The sequence below is a fragment of the Periplaneta americana genome, chromosome 7, assembly GCF_040183065.1.
Source record: "Periplaneta americana isolate PAMFEO1 chromosome 7, P.americana_PAMFEO1_priV1, whole genome shotgun sequence".
NCBI classification, from domain to species: Eukaryota; Metazoa; Arthropoda; class Insecta; order Blattodea; family Blattidae; genus Periplaneta; species Periplaneta americana.
In genome coordinates this window covers 68,520,061-68,542,843 of record NC_091123.1, presented here as the reverse complement: position 1 = coordinate 68,542,843, position 22,783 = coordinate 68,520,061, and the positions used below count along the sequence as shown (strand labels likewise).

At 35.4% G+C, this 22,783-nt stretch overlaps 1 protein-coding gene across 4 annotated transcripts in view; it reads left to right on the top strand.

The window, feature by feature from the left end:
• The first annotated feature begins 796 nt into the window (after positions 1 to 796).
• Positions 797 to 22,783, top strand: part of TH1 (negative elongation factor complex member TH1) — a 44,738-nt gene continuing 22,751 nt past the window's right edge. Inside the window, exons 1-6 of one of the 4 annotated variants that reach the window (XM_069830877.1) lie at positions 797 to 917; positions 4,310 to 4,387; positions 6,111 to 6,226; positions 6,463 to 6,572; positions 13,221 to 13,330; positions 16,122 to 16,229. In XM_069830877.1, coding sequence (XP_069686978.1) covers positions 4,331 to 4,387; positions 6,111 to 6,226; positions 6,463 to 6,572; positions 13,221 to 13,330; positions 16,122 to 16,229 — 501 coding nt within the window. In that variant the 5' untranslated portion in view covers positions 797 to 917; positions 4,310 to 4,330. Of the gene's footprint in view, positions 994 to 1,114; positions 1,361 to 4,309; positions 4,388 to 6,110; positions 6,227 to 6,462; positions 6,573 to 13,220; positions 13,331 to 16,121; positions 16,230 to 22,783 lie in introns of those variants that run through there. The other 3 variants (XM_069830876.1, XM_069830875.1, XM_069830878.1) reach the window with 3 other exon arrangements.

Sequence of the window (22,783 nt, the reverse complement as noted above, 5' to 3'; positions counted from 1 at the left end):
AGTGACACAATGTTCAACACACTAATGTGCAGAGGAGCACTCATTACGGGTGACTACGTGGCCGGGAGTAAACAGTAGTCTGTTTTATTACTGATATACCATTCTGAACCCCCAATTCAATAACTTACGAGCCGCCACTGACAGAAGGTGAAAATTATCCATAATTCAATTATTTTGTATTGTTTGATTCCAATATATTAATGTAGACTATTTAATTTATTTTTATTGCGGGGAGTTTCTTTCAAACACGTAGAATTGTGAGGCAATGTTGACAACTTGACGGAATTTCCGTCAAAACTGACGAAATTTCAACGTAGCGGACGGGAAAAGAATGGCTTTGACGGGTGACGGATTTTCTTGCGGAAATTACGACTTGACTTTTTAGCCGCTGTCATTTTTAATTGTTTAAATTTTGGGGGAGCGCAGACCAATCCAACACATCAACTGTAGAACTGGAGGCATATCAGTGGCGATATTGAAAAAGTTTAATAACTAGTTCTTTCATGTTAAACATATACGATATATGTCCATAGTAATTGCAAATATTACAAACTGAAAAGTTTGCCGAACCTAAAAATAATTTAACAACCGGTTCGTCCGAACCGGCCGAATATCAACCATTGGCTCACTGGCAGATGATATGGATGAATTGTTATTTTAATCAAGATTGGTAAGTAAATTGTGAAAAAAATTCGATTTTTATTTGTGTATTGGAGATATATTGAGTTGACTTATTATTATTATTATTATTATTGACGTATTCATGGTGTTCCACCATGGACGGACTCTTAACGGATTTCTTGTGTTAGATTGACGGGATACAGTTTATGTGTTGGCAACACTGTATGTGGGGATTTTTGTTGATGGTTGGCAGCTCGGAGTTGGTGAATGGAGTTGTTTTGGTGATATTGCTTGATGTATGTTGTTGTAAAATGAGTAAAGCGGATGATGATTATGTTGTTAATTGGTTGATAGCTCATTTGTGGATTTGAGGTTAGGTGGTCTTCCAATTATGTCATTCATCTTCGTTTAGTGAGTTTATGAAAAATATCTGCTAGGGAACACCCACAGTGTGTCCGTAACTAGCAGGTGATGTATGCCTAATGTTTAACCTGAATTAACTAAAACAAGGTGTTACAGGTGGAACACAATAATGTAATGCAAATCATTTATGGTTTGCTGATTAAATAATGCTGTAGGAAGGCGTAAATGACAAGTAATATAGACTGTTAGATGTCGCAATTTTATTAAAATTAGTCTAGCGGTATTATCAAGTAAGATTAAGGAGGAACTGTAGGCTAGTTGGACTTTTTTGGACAGATAATAGTTCTGCAGGGAGCAGAAAAACATTCAACGCGTGGTAAGTGCATTTTAGTTTACACTCATTCATTGTCTTCTCACTTTCTGTTACACATAAGCTAATCTCCCTTATTTAATTCAAGCTACAGCATCCACCCGCCACTGTATATGAATATTGCACACTTTTATCACTGTCACTGTAAACCAATTTGGGTAAAGGTTACTTATGTATTTGGCACTATAGGACATTGCTAAAATACCATAAAAATGCCTTAGATTTATAGTATGGAGTACTGGAAATTGGATGTGATCACTGGGAGAGCTATATCACAGTCTAGTATAAACAGTCACGAAGCTCAGTACGTAGTAAATATGCATACATAGATGGTTGCTCACCACTAGGATCGCTACTATCGCCTCATTACAGACACTGCGAAATAATACCGGCACAGTCTGTTGTTCCTGGTACCCTCAAAACTCGAGCTTCGATACTGTATATAGTAGACTGTGGCTGTATGCCCACCCAACCCGCCGGAAATAGGCTACATATCTTATATACTGAAATTGTCTACGTGAATGAAGAACACGACCATGTTTCGTGAATGTGACGTAATTTGAAGGAGAGAATGGAGTGGGTTGCAGTGTCGCCAACGTAGTAATAATACTACACATCTAATCTAACCTGTCACTTAATACTACACACCTAACCTAACCTGTCACTTAATACACACCAAATCTAACCTAACCTGTCACATAATACTACACACTTGTAGTAACATTCCTCATGTTTAATCAGGGTTGGCATGTTTAAAACAAAACGTTTTAAACAAAGTGTTCAAAATTATTTAAAACAATATCCGTTGATTAAAACAAAACGTTTTAAACAAAGTGTTCAAAATTATTTAAAACAATATCCGTTGATTAAAACATGTTTTAAACACACGTTTAAAACTATATGATGATATTAATTTTAAGCCAACAGAATTCTCTGTTATATTTATTGTTTATTTCTCCATTAATAATAAACAAAGCCACCGGCGTGGCTCAGTTGGTTAAGGTGCTTGTCTGCCGGTCTGAAGTTGCGCTTGGGTTCGGGTTCGATCCCCGCTTGGGCTGATTACCTGGTTGGGTTTTTCCCGAGGTTTTCCCCCAACCGTAAGGTGAATGCCAGGTAATCTATGGCGAATCCTCGGTCTCATCTCGCCAAATACCATCTCACTATCACGAATCTCACTCTAAATAACCTCGTAGTTGATACAGCGTCGTTAAATAACCGACTTTAAAAAAATAATAAACACTGTTTAAAACTAGGTATATCAAAACCTGACCTTTTTTTTTTTCGTACGAGTTATTTCTCTCGTTTTCTGGTTGTTTTATTTTATCCTAATTGTTTACAATATAAAATCATGTTTACCTTCTTTCAGGTTCTTTATAAAATGTGCATTGTGACCTGACTTTATTGAGCCAAACTTTAACTTTTTTTCCAAACAAATATTAAACATTGCTTATTATATGCACAAGTTATCTCCAGGATGGATAGCTTTCAATTGCTGCATGCACTTTCATTTTTAGTGGAAAAAAGCATGTTCAATTGAATTCATTTGTTCATTCTTGCATGCCTTGCTTGAATGCATAAAGTTGAAAGAAAAGTTGAACCGTTAGATGCACCTTTAGTGATTTTTGATTGTGCTAATTGAATCAATTATTTGAGAAATCATCACATGTCCTTCGCTTTAACTACCGGTATGGACATACATGGTTTCTCAAACAACCAATTGCATTATCAATGGCGTTACTTGTCAATAATGTGATGATGAAACGTGAGTTCAAGATTCTCCCCAGTGACAGTCCTGATAATACAGTATATATTGTATTTTATATTTTTAATACTAGTTTATTAATCACCCATCACACCAGCAGTCACACGCACATTCATACAAATTTTCCAGACCATAGAGGAAGGCATAAAATTTGTTCCATAGAAAATAGTTTAACATGCCTGTCTTTGTCATTTTAGAACTGAGCTATTTTTCCCATTTGTTGTGGTTTTGTGTCGCACTATAAATGGAAATATTATTTCCAACATTAAAAAATAAAATAATTACCATATAATGCCTAAACTATCTAATAAGAAAATATCACTAGTTGCCACAAAAATTCTCTCTCTCTCTTTTTATTCTTTTAATTAAGATGCTAGGCATTACCTTACTAAGTGTACATGTACAATGAGATTCTGATTATATTTATTGATTTTCTTTAAGAGTGAAACCAGCCACCAGTATAGTTCAGGCAGTAGTGCGTTTACCTGCTGATCCTGAGTTGCGCTCAGGCGTGGATTCGATTACCTAGTTGGTTTTTTTCCGAGGTTTTCCCAACCAGAAAGGCGAATGCCAAGTAATCTATGGCGAATCCTCAGCATCATCTTGCCAAATACCATCTCGATATCACCAATTGCATAGATACTAAATAACGTAGTTGATACAGCATCGTTAAAGATCAAGTTAAAAAAAAAGTAGTGAAACCTAGACATATTCTGCGATTTAGTTCAAATTATGGTGTGTTTATCCTGAGAAAATGTCACTTTTCTGCAGCTGCAGATATAGGCTTACTTTTCATTTCTGCCAGAAAAAAAGTGCTGATGTGTTATATTTTTGCACACAACCAGGAAAGAAAAGCACTGAAAGTTTTCTTTATAAAGAATTTCTGATTGGTGTTAATTATGAGTATTAGGGCCATGTTTTTTTTTAATATATGTGCGGTATAATCACAGCCTAGGCACGAAGCTCAATATATAGGGAATATGCATTGAATGACAGTTGAACTTAAGTTGCTAGCCACTAGGATCGCGACTATCACATAGTCTATTGTTCCTAGTACTCTCAGTTGCTAACTGCTTGGAGCATTGTATAGCGAGAAATGCAAAAAATCACCCCAAGCTTCGTGACTGTATGTACTAGACTGTGGTATAATCATTTATTTGTATTACTAATTTACCCTATTTTGTTTCCAGAGTTAACATACTCACTACATCATGGATGACGAATTTGATGACGATAAAGGTTGGGATGGAGATCTAGGGGATGGAGAAGTAAGTATTCTGATAATATTTGAGTGACATGTAGTATAGCTTTACTGAAATTTAGCTTCTAATTGTATAATTCTATTAAGTCAGTAATTATTATTTAAATACTGGTGTCATAGATCTAAAAACATTGTTTAATGAAGTATGGTAATAATTACACCTGTCAACATATGATAATACCAGTCGTCTTTGTTTTGGCAATGGTTCATTGATCACAAAAATGTTATTCTTATGTGTTTGTAAGTGTGATTTATTTCATAATTCCACCCACAAGACCTATGGTATATTTGTTACAGGGTTACACATATAGAGCAGGAAGTAGGGTTAAAGAGACAGTGGAAGCTTTTGTGGCTAACCAGCTTGTATGTAGATCTCCTTGAAGCAGAATCATATGGCATTTTCCCCATATATGGCCATATATGTTTACAAAATTCTATTTTGAATCAAAATTTTATTTCTTATTTGTTATTCAAGAGTCTGCAGAAGTGTAGATAACACTTGGAATGTAGGTATCAGTTTTATTGCTGTGCGTATTTTAAATCTTGTAGATTCCTTGTGGTTTTGATCTATCACTGTTAAAGTATAAGAAGTCAAAAACTAGGCCTATTTGTGGAAACATTACCATTGAATTGAATTTAATGGCGGGGGGCACTATGGTCCAGCACTGCGACCTTGTGCAGATCTATTGCGCTAGCCCTCTGGTGACGCATTCCCAAACCCACACTGGCCGATGATAATGAAATGGAGAAATGATGACAGAATGATGTAAATGCCTAATTTGGGGAAAAACGGGAGAACCCCGGGAAAAACCCCAACTGCAGCCTTGTCCACCACAATGTCACTGGATTTTTCAATGAAAAAAATCCCAGACTGACCGGGAATCGAACCCGGGCCGCCTGCATAACAGTCTGAAGGTCTGACCATTCAGCCACCGCAGAGATGAAACATTACCATACTTCATTAAACAATGTTTTCTTATACTACTCAAATATCATAAGTAATTTACATGCACTTGCTGTTCATATGATATAGGTGCAAATAAATTAAATTAACACACAAAATTTTATTGATGAAGAAATTTTAATTTCAATTAACAGAAAAAAGTACTTTTATTTACTATAGGTAATCACTAATGTAGCAAAGGGTAATGCCAAAAGTCACTGATTGTCTTTCTTCGTAGCATTTATAAAAGTGGAATATTTTAATATTAAAAGTACAGTTCTCACATTTTTTTCTCTAGTAGTAGGCCTATTATATAATTACTAATTTTAAACTTGGGGAGGGGCAGTACTTGTCTGTTCTCTCTAAATGACGCTTCTGGGATCCTTTAAACGTAGATGGGAGGATAATATTAAAATGGATTTGAGATAGGTGGGATATGATGGTAGAGACTGGTTTGGTCTTACTGAGGATAGGGACCATGGAAAGCTTATGTGAAGGTGACAATGAACCTCCGGGTTCTCTAAAAGCCATAAGTAAGATATCTGTATAAAAAGTAAAAAGAACAAGATTATGTTGGCTGTCTATGACACACTGTCCTTAAGTATAGGATATTTAGTATCCCATATAGAAACTATGACATCCCATACATTACAACTCTAGTATATGTGTTTGTGTAGGATGTTATATAAGGATGTAAAATTGATTTCTACTTGTACGGTCAAGTTTTTCACTTAAACTTGCTATGAGTAGTTTCTTTTCGATTTTAACAGTTGTTTATTTTTTTCAGTCGGAAGGAGGAGAAGAACCAGTGGAAAACCCACAAGAGGTTCTTAGAGAATGTCTTGAAAAATTCAGCACACCTGATTACATTATGGAGCCAGGCATTTTTACTCAATTGAAGAGGTTTGTGTGGTGAAATAAAATGGTCCTTCGTTCATTAAATATTGTTTTAGACATTGGAAAGATGTTTCTATAATTCATTCTCTTCACAGAACATGACGCTATTACTGTTGTTCTTACTATTATTGTACGAAGTGGTTGTTAAAGAAATCCATGCTTTGAATCAAATGCTGATTGATTCAGAGCCACCTACTCTGTCAACTGATTTAAGACACTAAGCAATCTAATATTTTTTTAAGGTACTTCCAAGCTGGTGGAAATCCCGAGCAAGTAATAGAACTTCTCTCACACAATTACAATGCTGTGGCTCAAATGGCAAATCTTCTTGCTGAATGGCTCATTCTTGGAGGTAAACTTCATTACATATTAACAGACACGTAAAACTGTACAGAATATTGCAGCTGTACTGATGTCAAATGTGCAATACTGTGACATTGTTTGTACTTTGGAGTACTTTAATAATACACATTCTTCATTTTTGTGGATGTAGAAAGATGAGAAAATATATCGAAGCTTACTGGTTCTTTCAGCCACCCCAGAAATGTGTTACTCATTAATAGAAAACAAAAATATTTAGTAAACTCCTGGGAGATGGGGGTGGGGGGACAATGAAATATCTTTCATTTCTATTTTTTAAATTTTAATAATGACCATTAAATAACTTTGTTAGGTTAGTTTTATATAAATCTATGAGAAATGAACTGTTCAAAATTGTATTCTCTATTTATTAGACTGCTGTTACTTAAAATTGAGTTTACTGGCCATGTTGGTGGCAGTGGGGGCATTGAACTTGGAAACAATTTTCTTATATTTTGAATAATACTTATATGTGAAAATATGACATATCATTTTACATAAATTTATTACTGATTTGATTACAGTAAAACCTCGATTATCCATCTCATGATTAACTGATCATCAGATTATCCGATGATCTTCCTGCCTTTTCCTCCCTATTTAATTACAAAAACTCAGCAAAAATTCGATCTGCATGTGAGGCTACTAGTTTGAGCGACAGTGACAATAGTAGAGGGGAAGAAGAGATAGTGCCTGAATTGCCTGTTCACTACAAATTGTATTTGAATCAGAAGAAACTGTCATGAGGTTTTTCGAGAAAGAAGATGATACTTCAGCCCAGACATTGTTTTATTTCAGAAAATATTAATGAAAAACTAGAAAAAAAATTGCTGTTAATGAAGTTCGGAAAAAAAAAAGTGACAGACTTATTTAAAAGAACATAATAATAAGATAAGAACAAGCAGAACATATTATTCTTCTTCTGTGATTAACTGTACTTCCCCTCCCCTGAACGACAGATAATCGAGGTTCTACTGTATGTACCATCCGCGCTGTGGCGTCGCGGTCTAAGGCATCCTGCCTAGGACTCATGTTACGTAATGCGTGCTGATTCGAGTCCTCATGGGGAAAGAAATTTTCTCATGAAATTTCGGCCAGTGTATGGGACTGGTGCCCACCCAGCATCGTGATGCACTTGGGAGCTACGATAGGTAGCAAAAATCTGGTTTCACAAACCAGCTATAACAGCTGTGGGGGGATGATCATGTTAACCACAAGATACCGCCATACTGGTTGGATGATCGTCCACCTCTGCTTCGGCATGTGGACGTGAGGTCAGCAGCCGGCTGGTCGGTCTTGGCCCTTCATGGGCTGTAGTGCCATGGATTTACTTAATTTTTACTGTGTGTACCAATAGATAAAACAAGTATGCATCATATTTTAGTCTTCAGCTGGCTGCATGGTGTCTAGATTTTCCCCTAATATCTGCTTACGTTTTTTCGTTAGGCCTACTGAAAGCCTGTATTTCAACAAAAACCTTGACATGTGTTTTCAGTAGGAGTGAAGTGTATCAAGAGAGTGGGAGTGATGACGGAGACATTTGTGGTGTCAGCGAGAGAAATATATGCAACATGAGTCAACAGCTAGTAAAGGTTAAGGAGCATAAGAAAGACGATAGGGGTAAAAAAGGAGAGTTAGGGATAAGAAGAGGAAGTATAGTAAAAGTAAATAGAGCAGATAGTGAAAATCGGGCGGGGAGTAGCAAGTTATAATCTCAGAAAATGGTGTGTTAGTGGATTCAAGGATTAGTTAAGAAGTGTGCAGTGAAATATGGAAGAATAGTGATTAAGAATTAGGAGTAGGTAATGATGATTTTATTTAAATAGTGGGCAAAGAGTATCAGTGTAAATAAATAAGGACTGTGGGAATATGGAGTAGTAAAGGAAATTGTTAGGTTTTGTTATGAATAGGAAGTAGTAGAAGATAGGATTATAAGATAAGCAGGGTTAGATAATAAATGTAGAAATATATTAAGTAACAAGTATAGTGAATGAACATGAGGACAAAGTGAATGAACAGATGAACAATGCAATAATGAATATGCGTCGGTCTTAAACGTCTGGTAGTATAAAAGTTGTAAATAGTATAAGAATGGGACTGCTGGCCCGAATACAGAAATGTGAAGGGCCAGCAGGATCAGAGAGATTAGTGTGAGAGTAAACCATATCATATCATATGTTTTCAATTAAAGTAATATTTTCTCGTTGTCTTAATATGGTAATAAATATTTGCGAATGATATAAAGAACTAATATTGGCATTCCCAGCAGATTTTCTTAAGATTTTTGCTGCTTTTGCTACTTTAATTTCATTTCATTTATTGTATTCTCTAGATCTTACATCAATATTGTATAAAAATTATTATACAAAAATGTGTAGTAAATAGTTGGTAGATTAATTTAATTTAGAAGCATAAACAACTCATCAATTGAACAGAAGGTATGAATATGTAGAAATATTGTTAATTCTGTTCTCAACTTTTTTCTTGGCCCATCAAAGTTCTGAAACTTAAGAAGTTAGATTGAGATCTATATTACTGAACTGATCCATAAAAGAGGAAGTGAATCGTGGTTTTCTTTAATCTCTGCAGGCAAATTATATGAAAATACCTTCACACCCTTTCTACTTCATACATAGGACTCCCAGTAAAATATGATTGAAGTCGAAAATCACATATTACTTTTGCAAATTATTTCCAACACTGCTTTACTAGTTGGAGGTATGAAATTCTAATAATAAAATAGTAAATTTTGGAAGGTTTTGGTACCTGTTTATTAAAATATTTTTTACAGCAGTATTTTACTAGGAAATTGGATATTTTAAAAAATCACAATTTTCGAGTTATGACACTATTTTATTGGGAATACGACATGCCAACTCAAATTATCTTTATTATTACTGAATAATTAATAATGGGTGAAAATTTTATTACGCACTGTTCTTCAATTTCGTTCAAGTAACAGCACGCCTTGCCTCCCTTGCAGTCTTGTACTAGAAGTGATAGGGGAGTACAAATTTAATACAGTGCATTGCTCGACTCATGCTGAAGAGTAAAGAGCATTGAAGTTATCAACACAATATCATCATTTACTTCAATTTTCACTTTTTATTTTAAGTAATAAAATACAAAATTGTCTCAGAAATATCAGTGTTTGGTAGTATATTGTATAGATGTAAACAGTTGTTTGTATTTCATGAAACTTAACAAATCTGGGCTAAGGAGTCCACTGATACAGTCATTTATGTTCAGTTTTAAGGATTGCAATTGCTAACGTAATATTACCTGATATGTTATATAGTATAGTGTATGAATATGTTATATCTAAAATTAAATGTCAAACGTCTGCAGCAGGTTTTTCAAGTGAGAAAAATGAACTTTTGTAATTTAGAAAAATATATTTCAACATTATAAGAACACATTACAATTGCAACAATCAGCAATGAAATAAAAACTTAGAAAATAACTACCATTTTCTTTTTCAGTTTGTATATGTATTTACATACCAGTATTTGTTTCTTTCTTCCAATGTTTCTTGACAAGTACAGTATAGTACTATGATTTAGTCCTGACAGTCACCGGCTATGTGCGCCTGGGTCAGGCGAGTCCATTTAGTTACGCCAAGAGGTGTTTGGTTAGTCACTCACATGCCTTCGGAGCAGTCAGTTGTCATGCGTGCGGTAGAGCAGTATGTCTCTAGTACAGTTAAGATGTACTGCATTCCTTTACCTATCGCTCGTCCTTATCTCTACTCCAGAGCTCTCCCCACTACTCCTATTACTTCCCCTCTTTCATGTCGCCGAGCTGTCAGGACTAAATAATAGTCTGGACATACTGTTTTCCTTTAGAAGAAGTGAAGTAGTGTTAATTTATAAATAAATAGTCATAAATCATAATTATATTTCACAAAACATTTCAATTTGCAAATAATGTTTGTGGCTTATTCTTTTGTCTTTTGTAGAAATTGTTATATAAATTCCTTACAATTTATTTACTTCTGCTGATCATTATTGTGCATGTCGTATCTCATGCACTTATACCATAAATTGTCTCTTTTGTGTGATTATTATTTTCCCTAAAACTACAATCTCTTGCTTATTGTAACACTTTCTACACCCCTGACTGAACGTTTGTAGTCAAATAGCTACATGCAATCTTTTACAGAGGAGCACGCTGCATTCCCAGTACTTCAAAATCATAAGTTGCCATGCTGATTTTGTGACACCTCTGGCTTAGACTAATGATTTGAGTATTATGATTTGTAAATGATTCGGATTCTTTTTTAATCAAAATACAAAGCACAATATCAGCAATTATTGAAAATTAGATCCATGTTAATAGGAAGTGTTCATACTACAGTCACCTGAGTGCAGTGGATAAGGGGTGGAATGCTTAGGGTGACCCAATGTCCTCTTTCACCCGGACAGGCCCTCCTTTTCTAGGCCTTTGTCCGGGGTCCAGGAGGATTTTTAAAAAATCAAGAAATGTTCTCCTTTTCGTAACTTGTATGCCTGATATTTTGAAATTATTTGATTTGACGCCTTTTTCAAGTAACTTGCCTGTTGGTGGCAGCAACATTGACAGAATATACTCTTTGCCAATGATCATAATAATTCTCTTTTCTCCTCCTTGTTATGATCGTTGCTCACAGGTAGCTTAGTAAAGCGAGAAATCGAGGTGCGAATGTAAATCTAAATAGATATTTTCTGTCCTCTTTAATAATTAATTATAGTTTCCTTGACTTTCATATGTAGTTCCTTTAAATGTAATTTGTTTAATGATGGAACAAAATTGAGTTGTCAATGAAACTCCACCATGGATGTGGAAAAGGCCAAAGTATTATATTAATATCCCTGGCGATTATACTAAGAATGATACACCACATGTTTTAAAATCTAGTTCCAGGGAACTAATCTGTAACAAATATGAAAATTTTCTTCATATCTGTACTGATGGGTCACAGAATCCTGATGATGGACTTTTAGGCGCAGGGTAATATAGCCGAAAATATATCGAGAAATATTATATATCATGTTCATCTCTCTCTAGTCTCGAAACAGAACTACTGACCATAGAGGCAGCTCTTTTACATGTCTCTACCTTATCTGATAAACTTGTATGCATTTTCAGTGACTCGATGGGAGCTATTCTAAATATCATGAAATATACTCCAACTTCCTATGCACAAATTACAATCTCTATACAAAAAATATTAAATAAACTAAATCTTCAAAAAGAAATAGTATTCCAATGGATACCTAGTCATTGCGACATTACTGGAAATAGATTGTAGATAATATTGCTAAACAGGTAACATCATTGGGGCCCAAACCTATGCAAATAACTTCTTTAACCAGATCATATTCTGCAGTTAATTCTCATTTAACAAATTTATGGGTCGAATTATGGCTTTCTTCTGATAAAGGCCAAGTACTTCAATGATTTACAAATGTTCCTCAACATTCCCAGACACATACAAACTTTCTTGGCAAGAGCCAGGACAGGCCATATTGTCACTCAGAAGTATCTTCACCGCTTTAATCTTGTTGACTCTAGTAGTTGTTGCTGGTGCAACAATAACGAAGAAGATTTGGAACATATCCTCTTAAACTGCCCTGTCACAAGCATCCATAGAACTAATCTAAAATCTGCAATCCCTGTAACCTTGGACATTTCTCTCCAGTACATATTGAATACACCTCATCTTTGGAATCCGACTGCTGAGATATACAACAAGCATCGTGCTCTTTACCCATCATTTGTAAGAAGAGGAAATTCATAGTGAAACATAGTGGAACACGTGTTGTCAGCAAATGGCTGGATACACTACGAAGATTGAATTGAATATGTAGCTAACTGTAAAATCATTATTAAGTTTTTCATAATTATTTTGTAATAAAATAGATATTAACATAGCCTAAATCTGTACTGGAGTCCCAGCAACAACAATTAAGGAAATTTCTATGATAGCTTAGAAGGATTTTCTGCAGATATTACGGCGATACTTGTATTTCAATTCAAATTATAGTTGAATTTTCTCATTCTATTATTTTATCTGTATTTTTTATTTTACTGCAAATTTTCATTATTGTGAAATATTATCTACTGTAAATTTCATTTTATTGTAAACAAATTTCTTGTAAGACATTTTTATTGTCACACCTTAAATGTTACTGTTTAACATTCTTTGTCTTTGGCAACCTCGCCAAGTTGAGGAAGATTAAATATTAAATTATTAAATATTTTGTAATAAAATAGATATTGACGTAATTTAAAGTATAATATAGGCCTAAGCCTAAAACTAGGTATACATATTTTCTGTCCTCTTTCTTCGAACAATGTCCTCCTTTTTGAACATTTTTGTCCTCTTTTTTATCGATGTGAATCTGGTCATGCTAGGAATGCTGCTATTCAGACCGAGTTTGTGATATATTCACAATGCGTATTGCCAGACTATGCAGACTTTCAGCCTAATTACAAAATGCATACTAGTTTTTTTATTTATTTTAGTGTATTCTATTGCGTCCTTCAAGCTACACACTTATACCACTTCCATCCTGTATTAATATTTTCCTTCAGTTTGATTGAGAGGATAATTCATATCGTAGCTTTAATTATTTTGTGACATTAACTCTGTTTGCAGGTGTGAAAGTGACAGATGTTCAGGCTATGGTAGAAAACCATCTGAAGGATATGATCCTTAAGACTTTTGATCCAAAGAAGGCTGATACAATTTTTACAGAAGAGGGTGAGGTAAGTTTTCAGAATTTTTTAGTTATGTACATGCCGGTACATTTATTATAATTTAGTTGTTGTTTAGTCAACTGTCCGAAGACAGGTCTGGACCCCACAAGTGACACCAACAAGGCATCACTCATGAGGCAACTAGGCCAGGAGATAATGGGGTAGGATGGCTAGTTCCTTTCCCCCTCCATTGCATACGTCACTGACTAGATACATATTACACTAATCAGGCTTCAGATGCATACATACAATTGTTCTTCCTCTGACACATATCAACAAGTGAGATGTGCTGCTTGATAACAGATGTACATATCAGCCAGAACCTCAATAAGAGGTGAAATAATGTAATGTATAATTTATTTTATTTAGTTTATAGGAAAAGTGATTAGTTCTATCTGTGCTTGCCTCTGGACTTAATTGTCATGGTTTCAAAGTCCAGAAACTTCCTTCGGGAAAGAAGTAAAACTGGAGTTTCTGTGTCACATTAAGTTTGTGACACATAGAGTTGCCAACTTTTTTTTTGAAGAAAGTACGGGAGACTAAGGAATCGAAAGAATTTTACATAGAAAATGGACAGATTTTTCAGTTCAGTTACTAAAAAAAACCTTTATTCTACACTTTTGCAGCTAGGCTTTAATTAAGAGTATTTTAAGACAGATTTTGTTACTCATAATAGTTTAAGTCGATTGCAGATTACAGCTCTGATTTCATTAGATGTGTCGTCCTTCTGTTTCGAACATCTATCCAATTACTGTTCACGAGATTGACACCCTCTTTGTATGCATATAAGAAAACTCGCCAGCATTGTTTTATTTTGAACATGTGAGCACTAAAACCCATTTCTGGCAAGCGTTATCTTCTACAAAGACTGTGCATTTGAATGCATTTTTAACAACAAAATTAATCATATAAATCATCATCATTCACGACAAAATCAAATGTTTAGAATAAAGTCTCCCTGGGTAGCGTAGTTGGTATAGCGCTGGCCTTCTATGCTCGAGGTTGCAGGTTTGATCCCGGCCGAGGTCGATGGCATCCTTTGGGACAAAATTCTGGCACACTGGCGACACTGATATAATCTCTGCGAGCATCGTTAAATAAACCATAATTTAATTTAGAATAAAGATTTTTATATTTTGCTCAAATAAGGGGAAAAAAATGCTCAAAGAGAAGAAAAATACCGGAGCCGGGACTGTTCCAAATTAGAGTCAAATACAGAAGATCCCGGGAAATATGGGAGAGTTGGCAATCCTAGTGGCACATGAACAAAGCCTTAAGATATTTGACCAATTACGATACAAATAAAATTCTCAAACCATTCATTGTATTGCACACTTGCAGTAAGTTCTTCCTTCAGATAGGTAGAGCTGCCAACTAATTCCCAATAATGGCCCTTTGTATGTAAAATTGAAACAATATGAAAATGACGTAGTGATATCCATAGCAGCTATCATGAGATTCTAAGACTGGCATCTCTGTGCATATTGTGTAATCAGTAAAAATTAAGGGATGACATGCGTACCAAAAAGTAAGATAAGACTCATTCACAATGAAAATTAAACATAACGTAAGCATTAACTTAACGTTACAGTAAAATCAAGAAGTCATACCGTCATTCACGATGGGAACATAAATATAACAGCAAACATACTTGGTAACCATGGAAACATAACAACAACGCCATTTTCTCATATTCTGTCTTATACTTCAGCGCTCCACGATTGTGTTCTGTTTGCAAATCACGTAAGCATAAGCATGAAAGTTTGGAATTTGCAAACTTTCATGTTAACGTCTTACGGTAATGTTTATGTCAATGCTTATGTGAATCATTGTGAATGATCCCTTTTGGTAGCCTGGGCGCAAACGTCTTGTGTTTATGTTACAGTTATGTTTAATTTTCATTGTGAAGAAAAAACATCAGAAAACTAATACAGTGGAATCCCTTGTATCTGGCACTCAAATAACTAGTAATTCCATAACAACGACACTTTTGAATATGAAAAATAAAAATGAAAATACAAGGAAGAGTCAGTAAATAAGTTATTAATGGAAGTTGTGACCTACATTTTGTAATTGGGTGCCTAAAACAGATGGCTAGATGGCTGTAATATCGATATGCACACAAAAAAAAAACAAACGCCCATTTGTATCACTAATCACTATCACATTAAGAAGTGAGGCTGGAAGCTACGATTTTTAAAGTGGACAGAACCTGTATTTGCTCCACAGATTTCTGTTATGTACTAAATAGATGTCCAGTGTGCATACTGAATATGACGTCACCACAAAATTCCAATATTATATATTGCTTTCGGTACACTAACAGCTATCACATGAGCAATATGTACTTTCTTGCCCACTCAACAAATGGCAGAACAGCTAATTCATGGCCTCAGTCCCTGAAACTTCTGAGGTAGCCAGTTAGTGATCTAGGTAGGTTTGAAAGCAGCAGTTGCAAGATGGCGGCACCTCTACACGAGTGTACCAATATATCTTTAAATAACCTATAAAATTATTTTCGAATTAACCAGCAAAATCAGTCATCCAGCACTGCCTTTGTCCTATAGTTGCCGGATACAAGGGATTCTACTGTTTAGTAGAATAATTAACTTTTCAATGATTAATTGAGTTTTATTGAACAGTATGGTGAATTTTAATATTGTATTTGCCCTTACTTGTTAGTAATGCTTCTGAAATTCAGATTTTGTCTCGAGTTTACATACTTACACAAAACATGTAAATATATAATATGTGTAGTTATGTACTGTGTATACAAAATTTTTCTCCTGTGTATGTGTAGACTCCTGCCTGGCTAACAGAGATGATTGAACATCCTACTTGGCGATCTCTTATCTACCGACTGGCTGAAGAGTATCCAGATTGCCTCATGCTGAACTTCACTATTAAGGTTCTCCTGCATTGATATACAGGGTGGGCCATGGGAATCTAACAATTTTTAACATACAATAAGTTGGTAACAATGACATATAAGTGAGTACATGAGTTATGCGCACGCGCAATGTATGCCATTGTTGTAAAACTGGTGCTATGGAATGCTGAATATCATGCTTTTGTGTTGGAAACGGTTTTTAAAAATGCTGACTCAGAATACAAAATTTTCGTTATTGGTCTGATAAAAATCCATAGCAGCTTCATATGCGCCCTCTTCATAGTCCAAATGTAACAGTCTGGTGTAGCGTTGCCAGTTTTGGAATCATAGGTCCTTATTTCTTTGAAGAGAATGATAAAGCTGTAACAGTGACTTCTGATCAATACATAGAGATGTTAGGGGATTTTTTACTCCAGAGCTACATTATCGTGAAATCAATCTCAACGGCATCTGATTTCAACAAGATGGGGTTACAGCCCACACTGCCAATGTATCCATTACAGTAGTTAAAGAAATGTTTCCAAACCATGTGATTTCCAGACGAGGAGACATTTCATGGCTTGCACGTTCTCCTGATCTATCAGTATGTGACTACTTCCTTTGGGGTTATCTGAAGTCTAAAGTGTAATTACATTAGAAAACTATACAGGAGGAAATCACAGGCATACCAAATGACATGGTGCAGTCGCCTATACAGAATCTGCGTGACAGACTGCATCAATGTATCTTAAGTGGTAGGGGCCATTTAAGATATTTAGATAATGAAGTCACGTTCCAAAATGGCATTCAGTAACCTATTGTTATATAACAGCATTAAAACTTTAATTTGTATCTTGTATTAATTTTGTATGTTAAAATCGTCAGGTTTCGATGGCCCACTATATATATATTTTAAGTAGGTTATTTTACGACGCTTTATCAATAGCTTAGGTTATTTAGCATCTGAATGAGATGAAGGTGATAATGCCGGTGAAATGAGTCCAAGGTCCAGCACCGATAGTTACCCAGCATTTGCTCATATTGGGTTGAGGGAAAACCCCGGAAAAAAAACCTCAACCAGGTAATTTGTCCCGACTGGAAATCGAACCCGGGCCACCTGGTTTTGGGACCAGACGTGCTAACCATTACTCACAGGTGTGGACCACTCTGTATATTAATTCACTTACATTTTGAGTCACAATACACTGGCCTGCAAAAAGCAAATGCAACACTACTTAAAATATCAATATAAATTCTTGTTAAATCATTTTCCTGTTAAAATTAGTATTTTCTTCTCCCTGCTGAGGAATTTCTCTTGTCAAAGTTGGTTTATAACCCTCTACCTTCAGTAAACATTGCAGGCTGTACTTAGTATGACGTCTGATCAACATCACATATGAACAGAAGAGCATTGGCGACATGTGCTCTTCTCATAGAGGAATATCTTCGTCCAGTCCTTCATAATATTATTCCTTTCCATCAGGTGATATTAGAATGAATCTGGACTCGACAGTGAAGAGAACCAATGCTCATCTGTTCTGATCTATATCTGCGTCTCATTATTGGCTACTGATGACATTATGCACTTGCACTGTCATCACATTTAGTAAACAATTAGCTGCTTTGTCATGTATCATCACTGTCATATGCTCGGCTCTGTGAAATTCATAGGCAGAGAGAGAGAACTGTTTCCTTGAGGGAACAAAGCAAAACCATAGAATCCCCATATAACTGGGTTATGTGGGACATCATTTAACTCCTCCCCCCATTATAGCTTGACCATGGTACAGTACAGTATATCGGAATATGATCATTTAATAAAGGTATTTTCGGAGGGCATGTTTCTTACAGTGTTACATTCATATCCGCAATGTTTTGGACCGAATTGTATAGGGCTTGAACTGTAGGTCTGCTACAAATTATAGTAGGGCATAACGTAAAACAATTTCCCTCTTTTTCTCTCTCGTACAGAAACACATGCATGCATCAGTAACACTATGTAACAGTGCTAACAGAAACTTTTTTATATGAAGCTTACCTTCCCAAAGATATCATATGACATTTAAATTCTAATTATTTTACTTAATCTCTCGTCTTTAAGTTTACACATTATACTGGGATCACTTTTCTTTTTTCTGCATCGTTGTGCAGTATGTTATTCATATTTCTCCCCAGGGCAGCCTGAACACCTGCAGACTTTTAATACATGAGTAAAGGCTGTTACAAAAGAAACATTGCTTCCATTCCTCAATGAGGTATAGAAATTCTTGAAATTTAAAATAAATATCATAACCCAGACACATGCTCTGAAGACATTAATTCGTTAATTTAAGCACAGAAACTTAATCATAAACAAAAGCAATAAAAATCTTTTGAATTCAATATTTTCTAAAGTTAATAGAAAAAGAAAAGAGTTGAGAAAGTTTGGGGGGGGGGGGCAATGTTCCCCCATAACTCCGACTATGTCTGTGATCTATAATATGGTAACTTTATTTTAACAGAGTAAATATTCAGTAAACTACATTTACTGTTAGTAGACTACTGACTAATGAAATATTAAAGACAATATCAACTAATGTAAAATAAGTGTGTTTTGTTCTCTAGCACTTAGAACAATGTCTCTTTTCTTACTTCTCTTCGATATGTTTTGTGGTAAGTAAAATAATAGAAAACCGTAACAAAGTAGTATTATATTAACTGAAAACGAAGCAAAAAATTATCTTACATCTTTTGAAAGAAAGATGCTTAGACGAATTTATGACCCAGTTAATGATAGAGGTAACTGAAGGAGATATAATTACGAACTATACGAAATGTTTTTAGACCATGATATAATTGCCACCATAAAATTCTCAAGAATAATCAATCAATCTTCTTAATGTATCCAGCTGTTTGCTGACAACATAAAGTCCACTATAGTCCACTGTAGTCTATTCAATTGTTGTTTTTCACGAGAAATGAGGGGTATTTTGATCGGTGTTCATTATAGATGCCTGTTGCTAGTAGCCAGAGTTGGGGTGTAGTCAATATATACTGCAGAGCTGTCTCTTCTGCAACTGGTATTGATGATTTTAATTTACTTCTTTTATGGATGGACAGTATAGAAGAATGTGTTCCAGATCTTCATCATGATTATTACACCACAGACAAGTAGGATTATCAGAAATGTGAAATCGGTGTAGGTACAATTGAGTGACAATGTGACCTGTTCTGGCTCTTGTTAAAAATGTTTGAACAGTCTGGGCAAGTTTCTGTACATTTTCAGGTCATTTGGTTTCTTTTGTATAGATTGTAAAATTTTTCCTTTGTCAGAAGAGAGCCAATTGTTGATCCATAGGTTTGTAAAATGAGACTTTACTGAAGCAAAAGCACTGGATAGAGATATCACTTGGTTGCAAATATGTTGCCTGTTTTGCAATATTATCGACTTTCTCATTTCCAGGTATAACACAATGACTAGGTATCCATTGAAATGTTATTTCCTTTTGGAGTTCTCTTAGTTTACTTAGTTGTTTCTGAATTTGAATAATTCTATGTGCATATAGGTTTGGTACATATTTAATTATATTAAATATAGCCCCCTTGGAGTCACTAAGTATGCAAATAGATTTTTCAGAAATTTGAGTAGCACACTGAAGAGCAGCATCAATAGCTAGCAATTCAGTGTCAAGACTGGAGGAGGATGAACATGGTAGGAAATAACTTTCTTGATATTTTGGAATATAATACCCTGCTCCTGATGTCCAGTTATTAGGATTTAGAGATCCATCTGTATAAATTTGAAGGTGATCCTTATATGTGCTGCAGAGTAGTTCCATGGCATCTAACTTAAGAATGTATGGAAGATCATTTTGGAATGATTTCATGGAATTTGTATGCTATGTTCTGGAATCACCCATTTGCATGGAGGAATTTCGTTCACAACTGGAGTTTTAGCAATGAGTGTGTCTGGGATATAGATTGGTATTTCTTCTTTTTTTATTTTATAGAAATTGCACAGGATATCATCTGACAGTTTGAAGAACATCTGAGATCTGGATGAGGCTTGCAATTTTAAGTGTATTTTTAGATCCTTTTGTAATATATAGTGTCTGATTGGTTGAATATTACATTCAATTTCTAGGGCAACAGTTGATGTGGTTTTTGGTTTTTGTTCTCAAGAATAAGATGGCTAGGACATGTTATGAGGATGGATGGAAGAGAAACGCCCAAAAAAGTTTTATTGAATGAAGTAGTGGGGGTACAGAAAACGAAGACTGAGACTTAGATGGTTGGACAAAGTGACGGAAGATTTGGTACAGATCGGAATTCAGAATTGGAGAAGGAAAATACAGGAGTGAGAGACATGGAGAAAAATTGTTGAAGATGTCAAGGCTTACCTTGGGCTGTAGTGCAAGTGATGATGATGATGATGATGATGATGAAAACGAAGCAGTAACAGTGAACTTGCACTAACAGTGCACTATTACACGAAAAAGTTCACCAGTATTCGAAGCTATTAGCATTTCTTTAGTCGTAGAGAAATCTGTACAAATTACAACAGACTGACTGATTAATACTAATACTTGCATAGAACAGCAGAACAGTGAAAAATCACTTCTGCAATTGTAAGTATGGAGTAATAAAGTACAAATGTACAAGAAACCTTTGTGGAACACAGTTCTACTAATAACTATTAGTTACAGCTCAGTACACTTGTAATGTATTAGACCATACTTTTTCGGAATAGGACCCATGTTGTTATGAACATAAGCTTCTGCTGCATCGAATAGTCTCCAGTGGAGCTAAACAATACCTTACACAGAGTGAAAAGCTTATACTGTTCTGTTCGTTAGCAAGCATGTGTAGATTTTACAATGTGGCCAGTCTAACATGTAAACAAAGAGGAGCCACGTCTGAAATAACAGCAATGTGATTTTAATGTTGATGAGTGAAATGAAGACACTCTGCTTAATGATGATGTGTGAGCAATGAATCCTTGTTTGATTTTCTCTGGTCTTCTCCTTATTCTTCTCTTATGACACAGACCCTCCATCATCTTTTCGAGGTGATTTCATACTTCTACAGCAATCGTATATAGTGATGCTTATGAACTTTGTCACAGGTACTGATCATCTCTGACAGATATTTCTCTTCTAATATGTATTCTGTGTCTTCTTGAGAAAATGGTAAGTTGTCTGCATTTTCAGACTATTTGCTGGACAATGAAATCATTGACAGCAGGAACACAACTAACATAGTGCATACCTCACCCATGTTTTAATAAAGAAATCGCTTGTGTAGTCATTGATTACACAATATTCAAAGTAGGATGGCGAGGTATATATGTGAGACTATGTGTGGCCAGCCTCATGGGCTAGTGGTCAGAGCTTCTGACTACAGTTCATGAGGTCCTGGGTTCGATTCCCGGTTAGTACACAGGAATTTTTCCGTAAAGGGAAATGTTCCTGTGTTCGTCCATGGTCTAGAAATTAGGTTAGGTTTAGGTTTAAGACCTCTCCTGGCACTTCATATTCATTCTATCATAATATCACTGGGCCAGCATAACTCCGACTTCCAGGTGCCCCAACCTCAGAAGTGAGTTATAAATAAGCCATTGGCAGGAGAGACCAGAAATGTCAAATGACAACCTAGTGGCATTGGGGGAAAAAATGACTACGTGTAGTCATCACATAGATATTTTTATTAATGGAGAAAAATTTGTTCCAGCACTGGGAATCCAATCCAGGACCCTCAGCTTAGTGCACTGAGTGCTCTTACCATCTGAGCTTTGCTGAGACAATGATAATACAAAGGAGGAGAGTTCGGCCGGCACTGTGGATCGGGTCTCTGCATAGCTCAGATGGTAAGAGCATTCAGCGCACCAAGCTGAGGGTCCTGGGTTCGATTCCCGGGGCCCGAACGAATTTTTCTCTATTAATAAAAAAATTGCTATTGCGTCTTCTTTTGGACTTCCAAAGCATGTTACTTGACAGAATTCAGTTTTAAACTGACTAAAAGGCCTAGATAATTGCAACCAAAAATAAAAATGGGTATGGCTAGGGTTAAGAACAAAATCTCTAGTGTAGGAACAGGGAGAAAGTGTTATTAATCATATTGATATTTCATGTAGTGTAGTTTTTTTTAGCCATGTCATATGTGTTTGAGAGCATGTTTACACAGTTAAAGTGCCACATATATCATATATGTCATAGATTATTGTTGAATTTTTAAGAAACAAGTAAGGCTGTGCATTAATCTATGTTACTGCAGTGCATACATTTTATCTTCCCCTGGTTGCGGATGTAGAGCGGATGTGGCAGTGCCGTACACATGCAAGTGAGAGAAGATAAAATGTGTGCACTGTAGAACAGTGGTATTCAACCAGGGGTATGCAAAGACTTTTTAGAGGGTACGTAAAATTTAAATTAAGACTATATGTTTCATGAATGATCAGGGCTAATAATTGAATTACAAATCCGTTTTCCATCACAGCCATCAATTCCCTTGAACTCCCCTTCAAACTGAAATGTTCGTTAATAGTGCACTGAAAATAAAATTAAAAAACTTGTCAATCTGTGACTTTTGGTGTTATGCTCACAAAGAGTATATAT